The sequence below is a fragment of the Oculina patagonica genome, chromosome 12 (genome assembly GCF_052425735.1).
Source record: "Oculina patagonica isolate OP01 chromosome 12, crgOcupat, whole genome shotgun sequence".
Taxonomy (NCBI): Eukaryota; Metazoa; Cnidaria; class Anthozoa; order Scleractinia; family Oculinidae; genus Oculina; species Oculina patagonica.
The window spans coordinates 9,037,310-9,051,792 of NC_135769.1; the positions used below are offsets into that span (position 1 = coordinate 9,037,310).

The 14,483-nt window shown below is 37.8% G+C and overlaps 1 protein-coding gene across 3 annotated transcripts in view; it reads left to right on the top strand.

Moving 5' to 3' along the window:
* Nucleotides 1–3,525: 3,525 nt before the first annotated feature.
* LOC144633234 (uncharacterized) overlaps nt 3,526–14,483 on the top strand; it is a 47,427-nt gene continuing 36,469 nt past the window's right edge. For 2 of the 3 annotated variants that reach the window (XM_078492060.1, XM_078492061.1), the window contains exons 1-9: nt 4,643–4,721; nt 5,733–5,916; nt 6,474–6,712; nt 7,708–7,902; nt 8,958–9,367; nt 10,430–10,589; nt 11,515–11,700; nt 12,472–12,881; nt 13,710–13,869. In XM_078492060.1, the coding sequence (XP_078348186.1) occupies nt 4,664–4,721; nt 5,733–5,916; nt 6,474–6,712; nt 7,708–7,902; nt 8,958–9,367; nt 10,430–10,589; nt 11,515–11,700; nt 12,472–12,881; nt 13,710–13,869 (2,002 nt within the window). In that variant the 5' untranslated portion in view covers nt 4,643–4,663. Of the gene's footprint in view, nt 3,541–4,642; nt 4,722–5,732; nt 5,917–6,473; nt 6,713–7,707; nt 7,903–8,957; nt 9,368–10,429; nt 10,590–11,514; nt 11,701–12,471; nt 12,882–13,709; nt 13,870–14,483 lie in introns of those variants that run through there. The other variant, XM_078492059.1, reaches the window with a different exon arrangement.

Consider the following 14,483-nt stretch of genomic DNA (forward strand, 5'->3'; position numbering starts at 1 on the left):
AAACGTGATTTGATTACTTTTTAACATTTTTTTCCCATGAGAATTGCGAAATTACTGTTGTTTTCTTGTTTTTTTTTTTTTTTTTTCTTGCTTTTCTCGTCAAACGTGACTGTAAACCGTCATTCTTTCTTCCTTCCAAAAACATTATCCAGTAATAAGCGTTTGAAAACAAAATTACGTGGGGTAAATTGCGTGATTAGCTATATAGTGCATGGTCATGACTGTTCGTCATTTTGCGCCGCAAATCCCTCTTCTCGGTTCAGGTTATTGTAACACCTTTCATTTTGGTTTCGTGAAATGGCTATTTTATTTTACGCACTGAATGGTGGAATAGCCATTTAATTTTTCGTGAAACGTGATCTAGACACCTCCCCCTTCCTTAGCACCCTCAAAAATTTACAAAACACCGCAAAACATAGATTCGTAAAATGAGCAAAGAGTTTTTGAATTGCTTGAAGCGCGAACGAGATATTTGCATGGCCAAGTTATGCACCCTCGCCTTAAGTGAAGATCAGTGGGGGTGGGGGGGGGGGGGAGTGGGGAGGGGGGTATAGAGGTATTTTATGCCCGTGGAGGCTCCGCCCTGAGGTCAAAAGCCTCACTATTCTATATTCCATTTTTGACAGAAAAGGTAACCCTTTCGTATACCTTCAATAGAAAATGGAACCTCTTTTACATACCTACAGAAGGGAAACTGCATCTTTTTCAACGCGTGAAATCCCTACCTTTTTGTATACCTACGGTTTGAAAAAGGAATCTCGTTTGGGAGGAGCCTCCTCGTATAGCTAGTTCACTGTAGAGAGTCCTCCCTGGGTTTTTATGCTTGACCATGCATGAGTGAAGCACAGTGAAAGCTTTGATACAAACGAAATTCAGATGTGTCGAATGGCATACACTCTTTTGTAGCTGGGCTGTTTATTAAAGATGCTTTCAAGGTATCATTGAAGGGCAGTTTTAAATTAAAACTAGCAAGCATCGCGAGTGCCTTTGAGGGAACCACGCTCAGTTTGTGTAAACTGAAAGTCACCAGTTTACTCTATTATAGCATTTTTTGAATACATAAAACTGATTGGTTATATTACTGGCTAAAAACTCTAAATAATGAACATTTTATAGGATGTTTCGGTATAGCCTACTTAGACCTCCATCTAATGGCTTCCTGATAACGAAGGCTGTTTCCCGAATAGCCCCCAAGATCTTGAAATTGGCAACTCGTATGAAACTATCGATAAAGCACCGATTGAAACGGAACGGCGTTTGTGGCGTTGTATCGAGAAAAATCGATCTCTTATCAGTGTTGGACAAAATTAACTTTCGATGTTAAATTAAAGAAAACTAAACAAGGTGCTGATTTTAATTTAATAAAAAGACAGGTTCTTTCATGTTACCTTTTTAATAACATGTCTTAAATTGGATAATATCTCACAAATTAAATTTACTCTTGTAATAAATTAAAGGCATAAATCAATTTTGAAAGAATCTGATTATAAAAGTGAACATTCATTTTAATTTCCCGTAATTTTTTCTATGTAGAAACTGGTGATAACTGCAGAGCAAACGCGAACATTAAAGGAAAAAAGCAAGCGGATTTTGATTTAACCGTGCAACGAAATCCATAAGTTTGGTAAAAGAACTGTCGGAAAGACTATTAAAACCTGATACTTTTGATTTACCAGTTCACAATAAAAATAGGCAAAATAAGTGGCATTTCTAGTAACAGTTTATAAATTTCTATCGGTCTACCATTCAGTACGAGTTACTTTAACCGTTTTGAACATTAGTGAATCGATTCCTCTCTGAAACAATGTGTGTACTTTAGTTTTATTTTGAATCTCTTGGCAATATTCTGAATGTAAAATGACAAAAGTGTCGGTCTTTTAATTTACGTACGGCTGAATAAACACAAGGTTGATATTATTGGATGTTTAATATTCGACTTTTTTCTATGACTGCCTGTTTACTTTAGGTATCAAAAAGAAAAATATTGTTAACAATTGCTATTTTTTTTCTGGTAAAACCCGAGAAAAGCTACTATTGATCACGAATAATCGCTCTTTCAAAGAATAATGTAGCCGAAAATAACAATTTACTTATTTTTCAAAAACATGATTGTATTTTGACAAGCAATTCAATTTTTTCTCTCGAAATGCTTCTGACTTAAATTGCACTGAGAACTCTATTTAGCAGGATTGCTTTCAAGTGTATAACAAACTTAACTTTTGTTCAAACGAATATTCCAAAATAAGAACACTTAAAAAAAAAACAATATATGAATTGAATAGCTTTTTTGGTCTTTCCTGTACAGATCGGGGAAACCGCGTCGAAATTTGTTCAATCTGTCAGAAGCGAAGGAAAACAGTTCTGATCAAAGCTGGATGGCGAGTTTTATTTGAAAAGCGGCGGTGGATACGAGCCGAGCACATGTCAACAAAAAAGTGATGCTACTCTCAAGATGCAGCGCTAACAAAAATAATGGAAATTTTAAGAGGTCCGTTATGTTACCAAAACTGCGCGCAAAATATCCAAAATACATTGTTGAAATTTCATTTTTACCAATCGAAAAGCTTAGAAAGCTTTTGACTTTTTAGAAAATTCTCTTTTCCAAAACCTTTTGTCGACTGAAAACCTTTAGCAATATCTGAGCGTTAAATTTCTCTCTCTAACATCTCTTGTCCCTTCAATGTTCGGCTACGCTAAAGAATACGAAAAAAAAAAAATGAAATTTTGCAGCTGATTCTAACATATCCAAACTTTTTAACTTGCTGCCAAAAGTTTAAGTTCGTCATCAAAATCAAAGGAAAATTCAAATTTTGCAAAACGCCGCAAAGTTCTGTTTAATTGTCATATACATGCCAAGAAAACGCCGATTACATTTAGGCGCAGTAGCTTTGTTTTACTTTCTCGTTGAAATTGCCCAACAAGAGAATTGCTATCGGAGAGTTAGGAACATTTTAACCCTCATTTATCATTTGAAGAAAGATTAAAAAAAGTAAAATGTATGGAAGGAAGGAGGTAGAGATTGCAGTACAATCCATTTCTTTAACTACAAACAAAATTAGTAATGGTTCGATTAGCGCGACGGTTCGTTTGAGAAGATACTTGAAATCTGTTTTAGCGAGCCGAGTATATAAACTGCGAAATAACCTCTCCCGCCTCTACAGAACATCCGTATTTACCATGATCTTATTAAAAGCAAATATTTCAAAACCGTTTTAAGTAGGGGACTTTTGTTTTCGTTTTGCGCAAACATATCGGTTCGGCGATCCTTTAATTTGAAATTAAAAGCAAATTGTTTGCACAAAATAAAACAAATTAAAACCGATACAGCATTTCATAGCTAGTTTTTAATCTTGTTTCCAGCTTTTATGTCGAACCTAATCGATTCTAAGTGACTAAATTAGACACTGAACGTGTTAAAAATACTGGTAGGGTCTTTTGTATGTAAATACTGCGTCGTTTAAAGCCGAAACGAAATCTGCAACAGTCACTTTCCTAAAGCCCCCGGGCAAGAGAGGGGAAGGCCTCAGAGAACGGAAAAAGGTGAGTTGAACTGTATATATTCTTATATCTCTTTTTTTTTTCAGAGGGAACTCAACGTTAAGTTGCACAAAAATAGTTTTTCGTTAAGTTTTTAATTTATCCGTTATAACTGTTCGGGTTTAAGAGATTGTAGATTTTGAAAAAAAATGCATGTTGCTGTTGAGTTGACTTCAGATACAAAGTGATCGATTATTCACCTAAAATGAAACGTTTTTACCGTTTGTAAACTACGTGAAGATTTTGCTAGTACTTTAGTTGCAGGACTCGACTTTTTGGAAGAGCTATTTTGAAGCTGTTATAAACATTTTTAAGTTACAATGACGGTAGTATTTAATTTCTTTGAATTACTCCTTTATGTGGTTCAGCGATAGGTTTTTCTGAGTTAGGTCTTTGGCGGCTTCGTATATACATAAAACGGCCTTTAAAATTTTCTTTTTTATATACAAGTAAGAGACTTCAAAGAAAGCATAAGACTACCTCCTTGATAAAATCTATATATACATCAGACGATTTGATTTTTTTTTTTTAAATATCAAGTTTACTTCTCATCTATAATAAGTGTTTTTTTTTAATTTTATAACGGACACGTCAAAGATAGTCGCCCCGAATGGAGGGCAACACTTGAACCTAGTTTAACTTTTTTGTGATGTACTTTTTTTGCTATAAGAGAAAAAAAACTTTTATTAGATTTGGCGGGCTCTTTGAAAGTTAATCTGACATATTGATGATGGATGATTAAAACTCGATAGACAAATACTCCGTGATTCGATTTATTTAGTTTTGTTAACTAACAAACAAACGAGGTCCTGTGACAAAAAAATTTTATACAGAAGAAGAGAAAACAGTTGGTTTCTACAATTGATATAACTGAATGAAAGATATAGACAGTTTGGAAGAAAAAAAGCGAAAGGAATTACCAGGTATACCCATGTTACTCTCAGTGTTCAGCCGGCGATAAAAGACATAACGTTTTCAGATATATTTTCTCCCCGCGAAAAATTAAACACTTTCTTCATCCAAATCGTATTTTATTTTATAAATAATCGACAAGTGAATACAATACTTGTTATGTAATATATTTAATGCAAATACCTTTTTGCAGATTGCTTTATTTGCCGCAACGATGCGGTTTTCTCTTCTCGTGGTTGCTCTCAACTTGCTTCTTGTTCACGGAAAAAGAGGTTTGTAAACATTTAATAGTTTAGCCGTCAAAATCGTCAATCACTCATCTCTTTTACCGCAACTATGACAAGACTTTTAGGAGCCTTTATTTCCCAGCATTCATTCTTCAAAAGAAAACACCTCTACTCTCCCATTCCACGAGTCCCATCCAAATTTTCCAAAAGGCCTGGTTACCCTCCTTCAAAAAGCCACAAGATGGCGGTCGACAATGCGTCGGTGGTTCGGATATTGTGTATTGCCAGTAGCTAAAATGAAGCTCGTTTTACTCAAAATCAACCCAATCAATCAACCCAATCAATCAACCCAATCAATCAAGCAAGCTTTCTGTGATTTCTGGAACACCGAAATCGAAAAGAAAAGAGGAGAATCATTGGCGTTCAAACTCCGCGATCTGAGCCCTCATGATTTCTATGACGTTGTGGTGAAAGTGATATATACGCGTCTTCAGAACGGGAAACAAAATTATCAGGATATTTAGGTGCAATTTGCTTTGTATACAGTTCTCTTTGATGTTAACAAAGGTAAGGTTGGATAACAAAACGCCAGCTTCTGTGCAATGCATTTTAATGTTTCAAGAAAATAGTACTGTTTGTATACCGCCGTACAATTCCGATATAGAAACCAAACGAAATTTTATTTTTCTGTTTTCTTTTCCTTTTTCTTTTTTGGTAGGGTAGGGTAGGGGGTGGAGTGGGTAAAAGAGCTGTCACAGGGGTGGGTGGGTGGGGTGGTTTGTTATCATGAGGAATTTTACCTTTTTGAAGGGGTTTGTGCTTAAGCTTATATTTTTGCATTATTATTGCTCATTTATTAATTTCTTTTCTTAGGGCGATTTCAATAAGCTTAAGAACGATCAAAATCTAACAATATTATAGTTTCATTTGTAGAACAGTACTCATCAGATAACAGGTCCTTTAATAACTTCCCCCTGACTCTCCCCTCACCCCCACCCCCGATGCCCTTAAGTTTGAATCTCATGTTCCTGATGTCATTTACTGTTTTTTTTCCAGCTCATAATGCTCTCCCTCATACCAAGTGCGAGCGAACTTGGGAAAAAGTGGGATGCTTCAAGGACAACACAAAGAATGGTATGCGAACTCTTCCTGATCTCTTGATTAATGACAGAGATCCAAAGAGTGATGCCTACGATGGACACAGGCTTGACTGGCATGCATGGGAGGAGTCTATGCTCAGGTAACTGCTGCAGGGCCTCGCTCTGTATGCCCAACAGTTTTCTCAGAATAGATGTGGGCCCCTGATGAAATGATGGGTTTTTAAGAAAAAAAAAACTGGCTCTATGAGGTTGAATGTTATATAATCTCCCCCCTCTCCCTCCCCAATACATTGTAAATCTCAGTAAAATGAAATTACCGGTACCAAAAAAATAATAATGAAAAAATGAAATAACCAAATTTTGTATAATTGGGGGAAACACATTGCATGTTTGGTGATTTTTTTTTTTGTATCTCTGAGTTCGACCCGGGGGAGGAAGTTAAAACAGGGGCTAGTGTTTGACTGAGTGAAGGAAAAAAATTCTGGTTCGAATTGTTTTGGAGTTCCAGAAATCTGGATTTTATCATATTTGGAATTGAAAATTGTCTTTATATATTTAGCGGGAGCTGCAGTCATTTGAAGTACTAGGGAGATATTTAAGTTGAATATAAATTAGGTTTACTGGTTCCTTTTTGGTTTTTTCGAGTCATTTGTGACAATCATTAATTTGTCTCCACTCCATATCCTTTCCCTTTTAGTCTTGCTTGCCGCTGTGCAAATGCCACTCGTGAGAAAGGCTGGAAAGTATTTGGAATGCAATTCTATGGTGAGTGCTGGAGTGGCGAGAATGGAGAAACTTTATTCAACAAATATGGAGAAGCCCCACCGAGCAAGTGCGTCCAAGAGCTGGTTGATCCAATCCCTCCTTGTGATGTAAATAAGGATATGGAATGTGTTGGAGCTCAAAGCACCAACTATATCTACCGACTGAAGGACTGTAAGTATATATGTTTTTCATTGGCATAATTAATTTTTTTTGTTTGATTCGTAGACATTTGGATAATGAAGATGCATGAAATTTCCCAATTTTTAAATTAAACAGTTTTATTTGGTAACATTCATACAGCCACCTCTCAAAATGTTCCTGGCTGGCAAGCTGGCTGGGGCCAATTGCAGTTGTTTAAATTCCGATGTATAGCTAGTCTCTCTCCTCTCTAGTTCTATCCTGTGGTACTTCCAAGAAGTTTTTATTTTCTATTTGATATTTTTATTTTGTGGCACACCTGCAAACTAGCTCTTCAGCTAAGCCTGCTGACCATGTTTAATAAAGATTGATTGATTGATTGATTGATAGTACAACTTAAATCGTGTTTTGTGATATACCTATATATACCATATTGTACAAAATTAACTTCAAATTGGAGACAGAAACATCAAAATAATTGTTTACACTTTAAAGATAACAGTTAACCAAACAGGAATAACGAAGATGCTTTTGTGACTGCGAAAGATCGAGGCTTAATTAGAACTTAAAACGTGCCATCCTAAACATTGCTCTTTCAAATTATTTGCAGATACTAAGTCAACTCAAAGAAATGTGATTTTATCTTTACTGAACTGTTTTTACTGGAACATTTTGAGTCGGTGACAAACAATGTAAAGTCATAAATATCTGAACTCCTAAATACTCTTACTCACCAGGAAGGGCGATTTTTACTCGAGTGTCAAACTGAAAGTAATTTGCGTTTACCACGGTTTGCATTACTTGCGCCACTTTTTCAACCAATCAGAAGAAAAACCAAAATCAATCGTGACTCACTCAGACATGTTTCCTCGCGCTTCGCGCCGGCTACGTGTATTTGCTTCAAGTTTTGATTGGCTCACTAAACCGTCTGTGTCCTTTGTGATTGGCTAGAGTGATTTATTTGGTTTTGGTTTTAGACACTCAATCGAAAACTGCTCTAAATGCTTTTTTTCTGCTTGTAATTGCAGTAAAACCAGCTGATGTGAATGGCGGTTACTCCATGTGGTCACAGTGGACCGAGTGTAGCGTAAGTTGTGGAGGTGGAACAAAGGCACGAGAAAGAACCTGTACTGACCCTGCCCCTGTGGGGAACGGAAATGGCTGCGAACATCTTGGTGAACCGGAGGAGGAGGCGAAATGTAACGAGGATCCATGTCTTGACCGTAAGTGAGCTTCAGCTTAAAGATATTTTTACTTTATCTTGGGAAACAGGCGAAAGAAAGCGCGAGTCACAGGGAACACGCGTGAGGAAAAGCATGCCTCCTACGTACTTCTCCCACGCGCCGTTCTAATACTGGATCCCTTTATTCTCTCTTGCATTTGCTAAGTTGGTTACTTAAAGCTGGATTTTACTACGGACGGGGTCGCAGTCGGGGTCGTAAAAGGACTTGTAAGAGCGCTTACGACCTAGTAAAGATCGAAAATCGCAGTCGTAAGCTGAGTCATAAGCTTGACGGAATCGGAGAAGGAACAATCGGAACGTTTTCATTTTTTTCCGATTTTACGAATGACTACGTTGCTTATGATCCAGTGAAAACTACTTGGTCGGAGTCGCAAGCAGAAGCGAAAGAACAAGGCAATCTTAATGCTAGCTCTCAGGCCCTCCGAGTGCTTCCTTTCTGTTTGCGACTTCGACAATCTAGTTTTTACTGGATCATAAGCGATGGAGTCATAAGCGGAATCGAAACTCAGCTGGTTAGCTCAGTTGGTAGAGCGCCGGACTGCTGTGCGGGAGGTCGTGGGTTCGAACCCCAGACCGGACCAACACTCAGGGTCTTAAAATAACTGAGGAGAATGTGCTGCCTTTGTAATTACATCTGCAAATGGTTAGAATTCATTCTAGTCTTCTCGGAAAAGGACGATAAACCGTAGGCCCGTCTCCTGTATCTTCAGTCATATAACAGGGGACGTTAAAGAACCCACACACTATTCGCAAAGAGTAGGGCAGGAAGTTCCCGGTGTTGTGGTCTGGCCTTTGTGTAGTAAATTACAGTATGTGTACAGCGCATTTGAACATTACATATGAAAAATGCGCTATATAAATTGATTATCATTATCATTATTATTATTATTATTATTATTATTATTATTACAACTCCGTCGGTTTAATTTTCACAAAATCGTAACACTCAGCGTTTCTGATTACAAATCCTACTCTGAGCCGGCGCTAGTAAAAATAAGCCTTAACTAACTTCCCTTGTGTCTGTATTTTCAACAGCTTGCAAGAAATCTCTGGATGTCGGCCTCATAATTGACGGCTCAATCAGTGTTGGCAGGGACGACTTTAAAAAAGGTCTGGAATTTCTCTCGGAACTTGTCGGCCATCTATCTGTGTCTCAACAAGGTACCCATGTCGGAGCTATCGTGTACGGTTCACATGCTACACTAAAATTCAACCTGGCAAATTCCGAATATCACACTCTCTCCAAGCTCCAGGACGCTATTAAGGCGTTTGAGTATCCCGGAGGAGGGACTAGGACCGACTTGGCGTTGGAGATGGCAGCCAATGATATTTTTAGCTCAGCTGGCGGTGACAGAGGGGACGCTGGGAACGTTCTTGTTGTGATGACCGATGGAAAGACCAACAGTGGAAGTAGGGCGTATCAGAATGTCCTGAAACCATTGCAGGTTAGTAGAAGGGAAATACTGTATGTGTTTTGCTGCCTGATGGCAAGGGGGATATTTTATTAAATAAGGGGGAAATTAGTTTCTGTCTTATACTCAGATAAAGGCCATAACACGCCATTTCGTCCCCGAGATAGAGTAGAGCTATAATCTATTCGAGGAAGGCTATTTTGTGATTACAATATAGCGCAAGACTTTCGCTTTCGCTTTTTACTCTCAATAATGGATATGAACCAAGCTCAGTATATAAATGTCTGAAAGCCTTTTAAATATTACTGGCTTACTTCAAAGCTCACAAATTTTGACAATTATACAGAAATCTAAAAGTAATATGCGAGCGTTTTCATAGAGGAAACATTATGACCTCTATTCTACCAAATTCAAGCGAAATGCGCTTGTGTTGATCCTCATTTGCTTTGGATTTGCTTTACAACGATCTCTAATTGGTATAAAAATTCGCGCCTTTCGCTCCACCAATCAGATGTCAAACAAACGACTTGCGGCTTGGTTACATCTATTTTTTCGTGCTTAGCACTGATAACGTATATAGTGTTCTTCTTCTTCGTTGTATTATTGATGTCTGCTACAACTGGCCATTGCGATCGCATTGGTTTTCGTTTTACGACAATTAGTTCAGTGAAAACTGCCCCAAAGCGTTAACGGGACTATGTCACTGGGATTTCGCAGATTTTTGGTCTAAACTGTTCTGAAATAAGTGGTAGGCAACTTTACCCATGAAAAGCATTGTCTTTGAACATTTAACTGAAGATATAACCTTTATTTGGGGATAGAAATCAAACTTCGGCTATACATATCGAATTTTTAAGGTGCGCGGAAACTATTTTAAAACATTGGCGAACGTTTTTAAACTGCAATCCATTTCCATCCGCAGCCAAACGCGCTTTTAAACAGTTTTAGAGCTCTAAAATAGCAATTGCTATAAAAACGTACCATCATTTTAAGTATCCTACGACACTTATAAAAATTTTGGCTGTTCAAAAATCTGTTAAAATCCATGACATAGTCCCTTTAAGCGTGTGGTAAATGACTTGTTGTTGTTTTTAGAACAAGGGTGTCCGCACTGTTGCTGTTGGTATTGGCCAAAACATTGGCGATGATGAGCTTCTGGAGATTGCTGCTGGCAACCCGCAGTATGTAATACATGTTAACGACTTTGATGACCTGAGAAAAAGCCTGCAGCAAATTTTAACGGAATCTTGTCAAGGTAAATGCAATATAAAAAGATTTTGTTCGAGTGAACTTAAATCGTCGAAGTTGTTTTAAAGTAATTGTTCTTGAAAAGTCGTTAACTAAAGTTAACCCATCTATCGCAATCTCCTATTGTCGTCATTAATTGTCGTTGCCTATAAAAACAATATTTGAATGATTTTTTTTTAATCAAATGGAATGAATTTCTTCATTGCTGTGAAATACCGCCTATTCTCAAACTCATTAATAATTCATTAAGTTCAAACAAAGAAAATCATAACGGTGAAGGAGGTTTGGATACCCGGTCTTACTTAGCACAGATATTTGCGATTTTATTTCTCCGTTTACTCCGTAGTTTTTGTTTCGATTGAGAAATACAAATCAAACACTCGAGACAGTGTTTCATCGACAATCCAAACACCTTGAAATTCGTAAAAAATATTCTGCTGCGCGTCGCATTTTCAACTCTTTTCTCGGTGTTTGGATATCCCAATAAAACACTGTCTCTCGTGTCTGATATATGACTTCTACGCATGGTTAGCTAAGACAGGATCTGTTCTGGAGGTTGTAAGCAAAAATAGTTTTTACCTCGCGAATTTTTATTTTACTTATAAAGGAAAAAACATCGTTAAAATCTAAATGGCTCACAGTCGTTCATTCGCTCTCTTTCTTAGCCATCTTTTACTATTTATCTTACAAATTTAATAAAAGGCATTTTCTTGTATTGACTTTCACAACCTTTGGAACTTAGTTCAAAGTGAAAGCTGCCTCAAACACTGATATCTCGTGTACACAAAGAGAAAATCCTCATCTAAACAAAATTAAAAAAAAAAAACTTGTTAACCAAAATGCCACTTTTCTTAAGAAAGTACTTGCTCTCATACCGCAATGCTCAGCTTACATTACAACTAAGTATTGAGTACTTGTAAATCTCTCATCAGGCGCAGGAGATGTGGATGGGGCCTGGTCCGAGTGGTCCAGTTGGACCCAGTGCTCCAAGACGTGTGGCGGAGGAATCAAAGTTCGTGAGCGATCCTGCACCAATCCTCCACCAAAAGGCAACGGACAGAGTTGCGTGGGAGAAGTCGAGGAGACTGGGGCGTGTTCTGAGAACCCATGTCCTAAACGTAAGTTTCTGCGAAGAGTAATAAGTTTTATCTCGAACGAATTAAAGTTTCCTGAGGTCGAAAGAATATATGATGAAAATGTGAACATTGAATCCGGTCCCTGTAAAATTGTGGTTTAATTTTATTGTCACTCGCTTTTATTGAAGAGTGACATCCTTTTCTTTTGGGCACTGTCCATAAATTTAAAATTGTTGCTGATAAATCATGGACGTTGACATCACCTGTTTTCTTTTTAGAACGCAAACAGTGGAAAACCAGTGAACTATATGTGATCAAGAAGCTATTCATTTTTCTTAAATCAACTTTGTCGGCTATCAAGAAAAGGTTTTCCGACGACAATTTAAACACCCAGCAAAAAGCTAGGAAGCAATTTATGTTAAATCCATACTTTTTTACAGGTTCGTTACAGCTGCCCCAATTTTATAATAAGCAGATATGAAATCATTTGGCTTGTGTTTGAGAGCACGAAAAAATGACCCTTTAATTAAGCTGTGAAATTGCTCAGCGATATATTTATGGGTCAAGTGAATTTTTATGACGGTGTTAAGATCTGTAGTTCGTATAGTGTAATTGTACGGGTGAGAGTAGTTCTGAAAAGAATCGTTCTTGGCGACTGATGTTTCGACAACCTGAGCGAAAGTCATCTTGACTCTGAAGTTGACTTTCGTTTAAGTTATCGAAACGTAAGTCACCAACAACCGTTCCCTTCGATTGCTATTTATTCAAACTTGTTTAACTTAATAGTTTTGGAATGTTGTCTTAATTTTGCAGCTTGCACCAAGGCATTAGATGTCGGAATCATTCTTGATGGCTCGGGAAGTGTACGCAAAGCTAACTTCATAAAAGCTAAAGACTTCGTCCAATCGTTGATATCTCACTTTTCAGTCTCCACCAAAGCGACGCACTTTGGTGTCATCACATACAGCACGGATTCCAGACTGGAATTTGACTTTGCGAACGCAAAATATCACGATATTGTCGAACTTAAAAAGCGCGTTATGGAGATTAGCTTTCCTGGAAGGTGGACCCGCACAGACAAAGCTTTGGAAATGGCTGCTAATAAGCTGTTCACTGATGCTGGAGGAGATCGTAACGACAAACCTAACATTTTGATTGTACTTACCGATGGAAAGACCAACCGAGGCAGCAAGCCATACCCTGAAGTACTACAACCACTTCAGGTTAGTACGTCATGTAACAATAAACAAATCAACCAGATTTTTTCATGGTCTACATTCCTCAATAAAGACCACAGAAATGACGTCATAGAATGTTCAAAACTCACAAGTGGAACCACGAGCCGTTAGGCGAGTGAATTAATTGCAAAATTTTGGACATGTTACGGTCTTAAAGAGTGTGGTAGATTTGTTTTATACAATAACACCGAAAATTTAGTGGTGAGTTAGACGGAAAAATAATGCGAAATCGCGCTCGCATGTGACAGCTTGTAAGGTTGCAGTTCTTGCACTTGAAGCCGACGGATGTGCAAATATTCCACTTAAATATTCCATTTTCCATATTTCACAACGCGCTAAATTCTTTTTTTTGACAAAACACGACAATTTCTTAAGTTTTCCGAAATTTGTCTTACGTTGCGTTACAGGTCACGTCATTTCCATGGTCGATACTCTCGTTGACCATGGCTCTCGACCAATGAGCGCGGGAGAATTCTCTCAGTTACAGTGGCGGATCTATAGGGGAGGGGACAGGGGCCCCACCTTATTTTTAGGCCAAACTAAGACCCAAGGGGGCGAGGAAAATTATTTTCGAGAGCGTGCCCCCCTTATTTCAGGGTCTAGATGAACGGGCCCCCAACTTACCTGAAAGGTCTGGATCCGCCACTGAGTTATTTTTATAAAAAGGATTTGTCATTGTATATTAAATATTCAATCACTTTGGTTGAGCAACGTTATCTCTATTTTTCAATTTGTCAGGAAACCAACAGGCTTGCAATGTTAGGTTTTTTAGTACAGTAATTAAGATAAAATTGTAACCCTTAATTCTCTTAGGAACGAGGTGTGAGGACCGTTGCAGTCGGAATTGGCTACGGAATAAACCAAGAGGAGCTGATTCAGATCGCTATGAACGACAATCAGTATGTTGTACAGGTCCACAACTTTGACGCATTGAAGGACAAACTACAAATGATTTTGGATGAGTCGTGTCAAGGTAAGGTACCCTTGTTACACTTAAGAAATTCTCGTTGAATACTACAATGCAACGCTGTAGCAAGAAAGTTCAAGTGATAGAGAGTGTGATAGGAGACGTATAGTGTAAACTCGATGGAATTCACCTAGCCCTTTTGAGGTTGTTGCTACAAGATTTAAGTGGCTCTGATAAAAATTAGTCTAACGCTCAAAACTTTAACTGTTTCAAACTAAGGTCGCGGTTTCTTAACCTTAGCAGATTTAGGGCCACGTTAACTTAAGTGCTGTTACTTGCCGCAGAGGTAAAGTTTAATTTCAACTGTTCGAAAATAACCCCCTAACAAGAACTGCTATACTTTTGAAAATTGTAGCAACAGTTACCAGGGACGTGAGCATTGCAAAATACTGAAAAACAAACAACACCAAACCAAAGTGCTGCCCAATAGCTTTCTTTGAGTCACAAAGTATGGTCTTCTCCGCAGATGTGCTAAAAGTAACTACCCCTTGTATAGCATATTGAATTTATCTCAGTAGCTTTCGTTATAATGGTCATACGTACACTAGTATTTTTTTGTACCACAGATTTAAAAATTAGCACTTTTTCGTACAGCGTAATAAATCGTGCCGCATTGACGT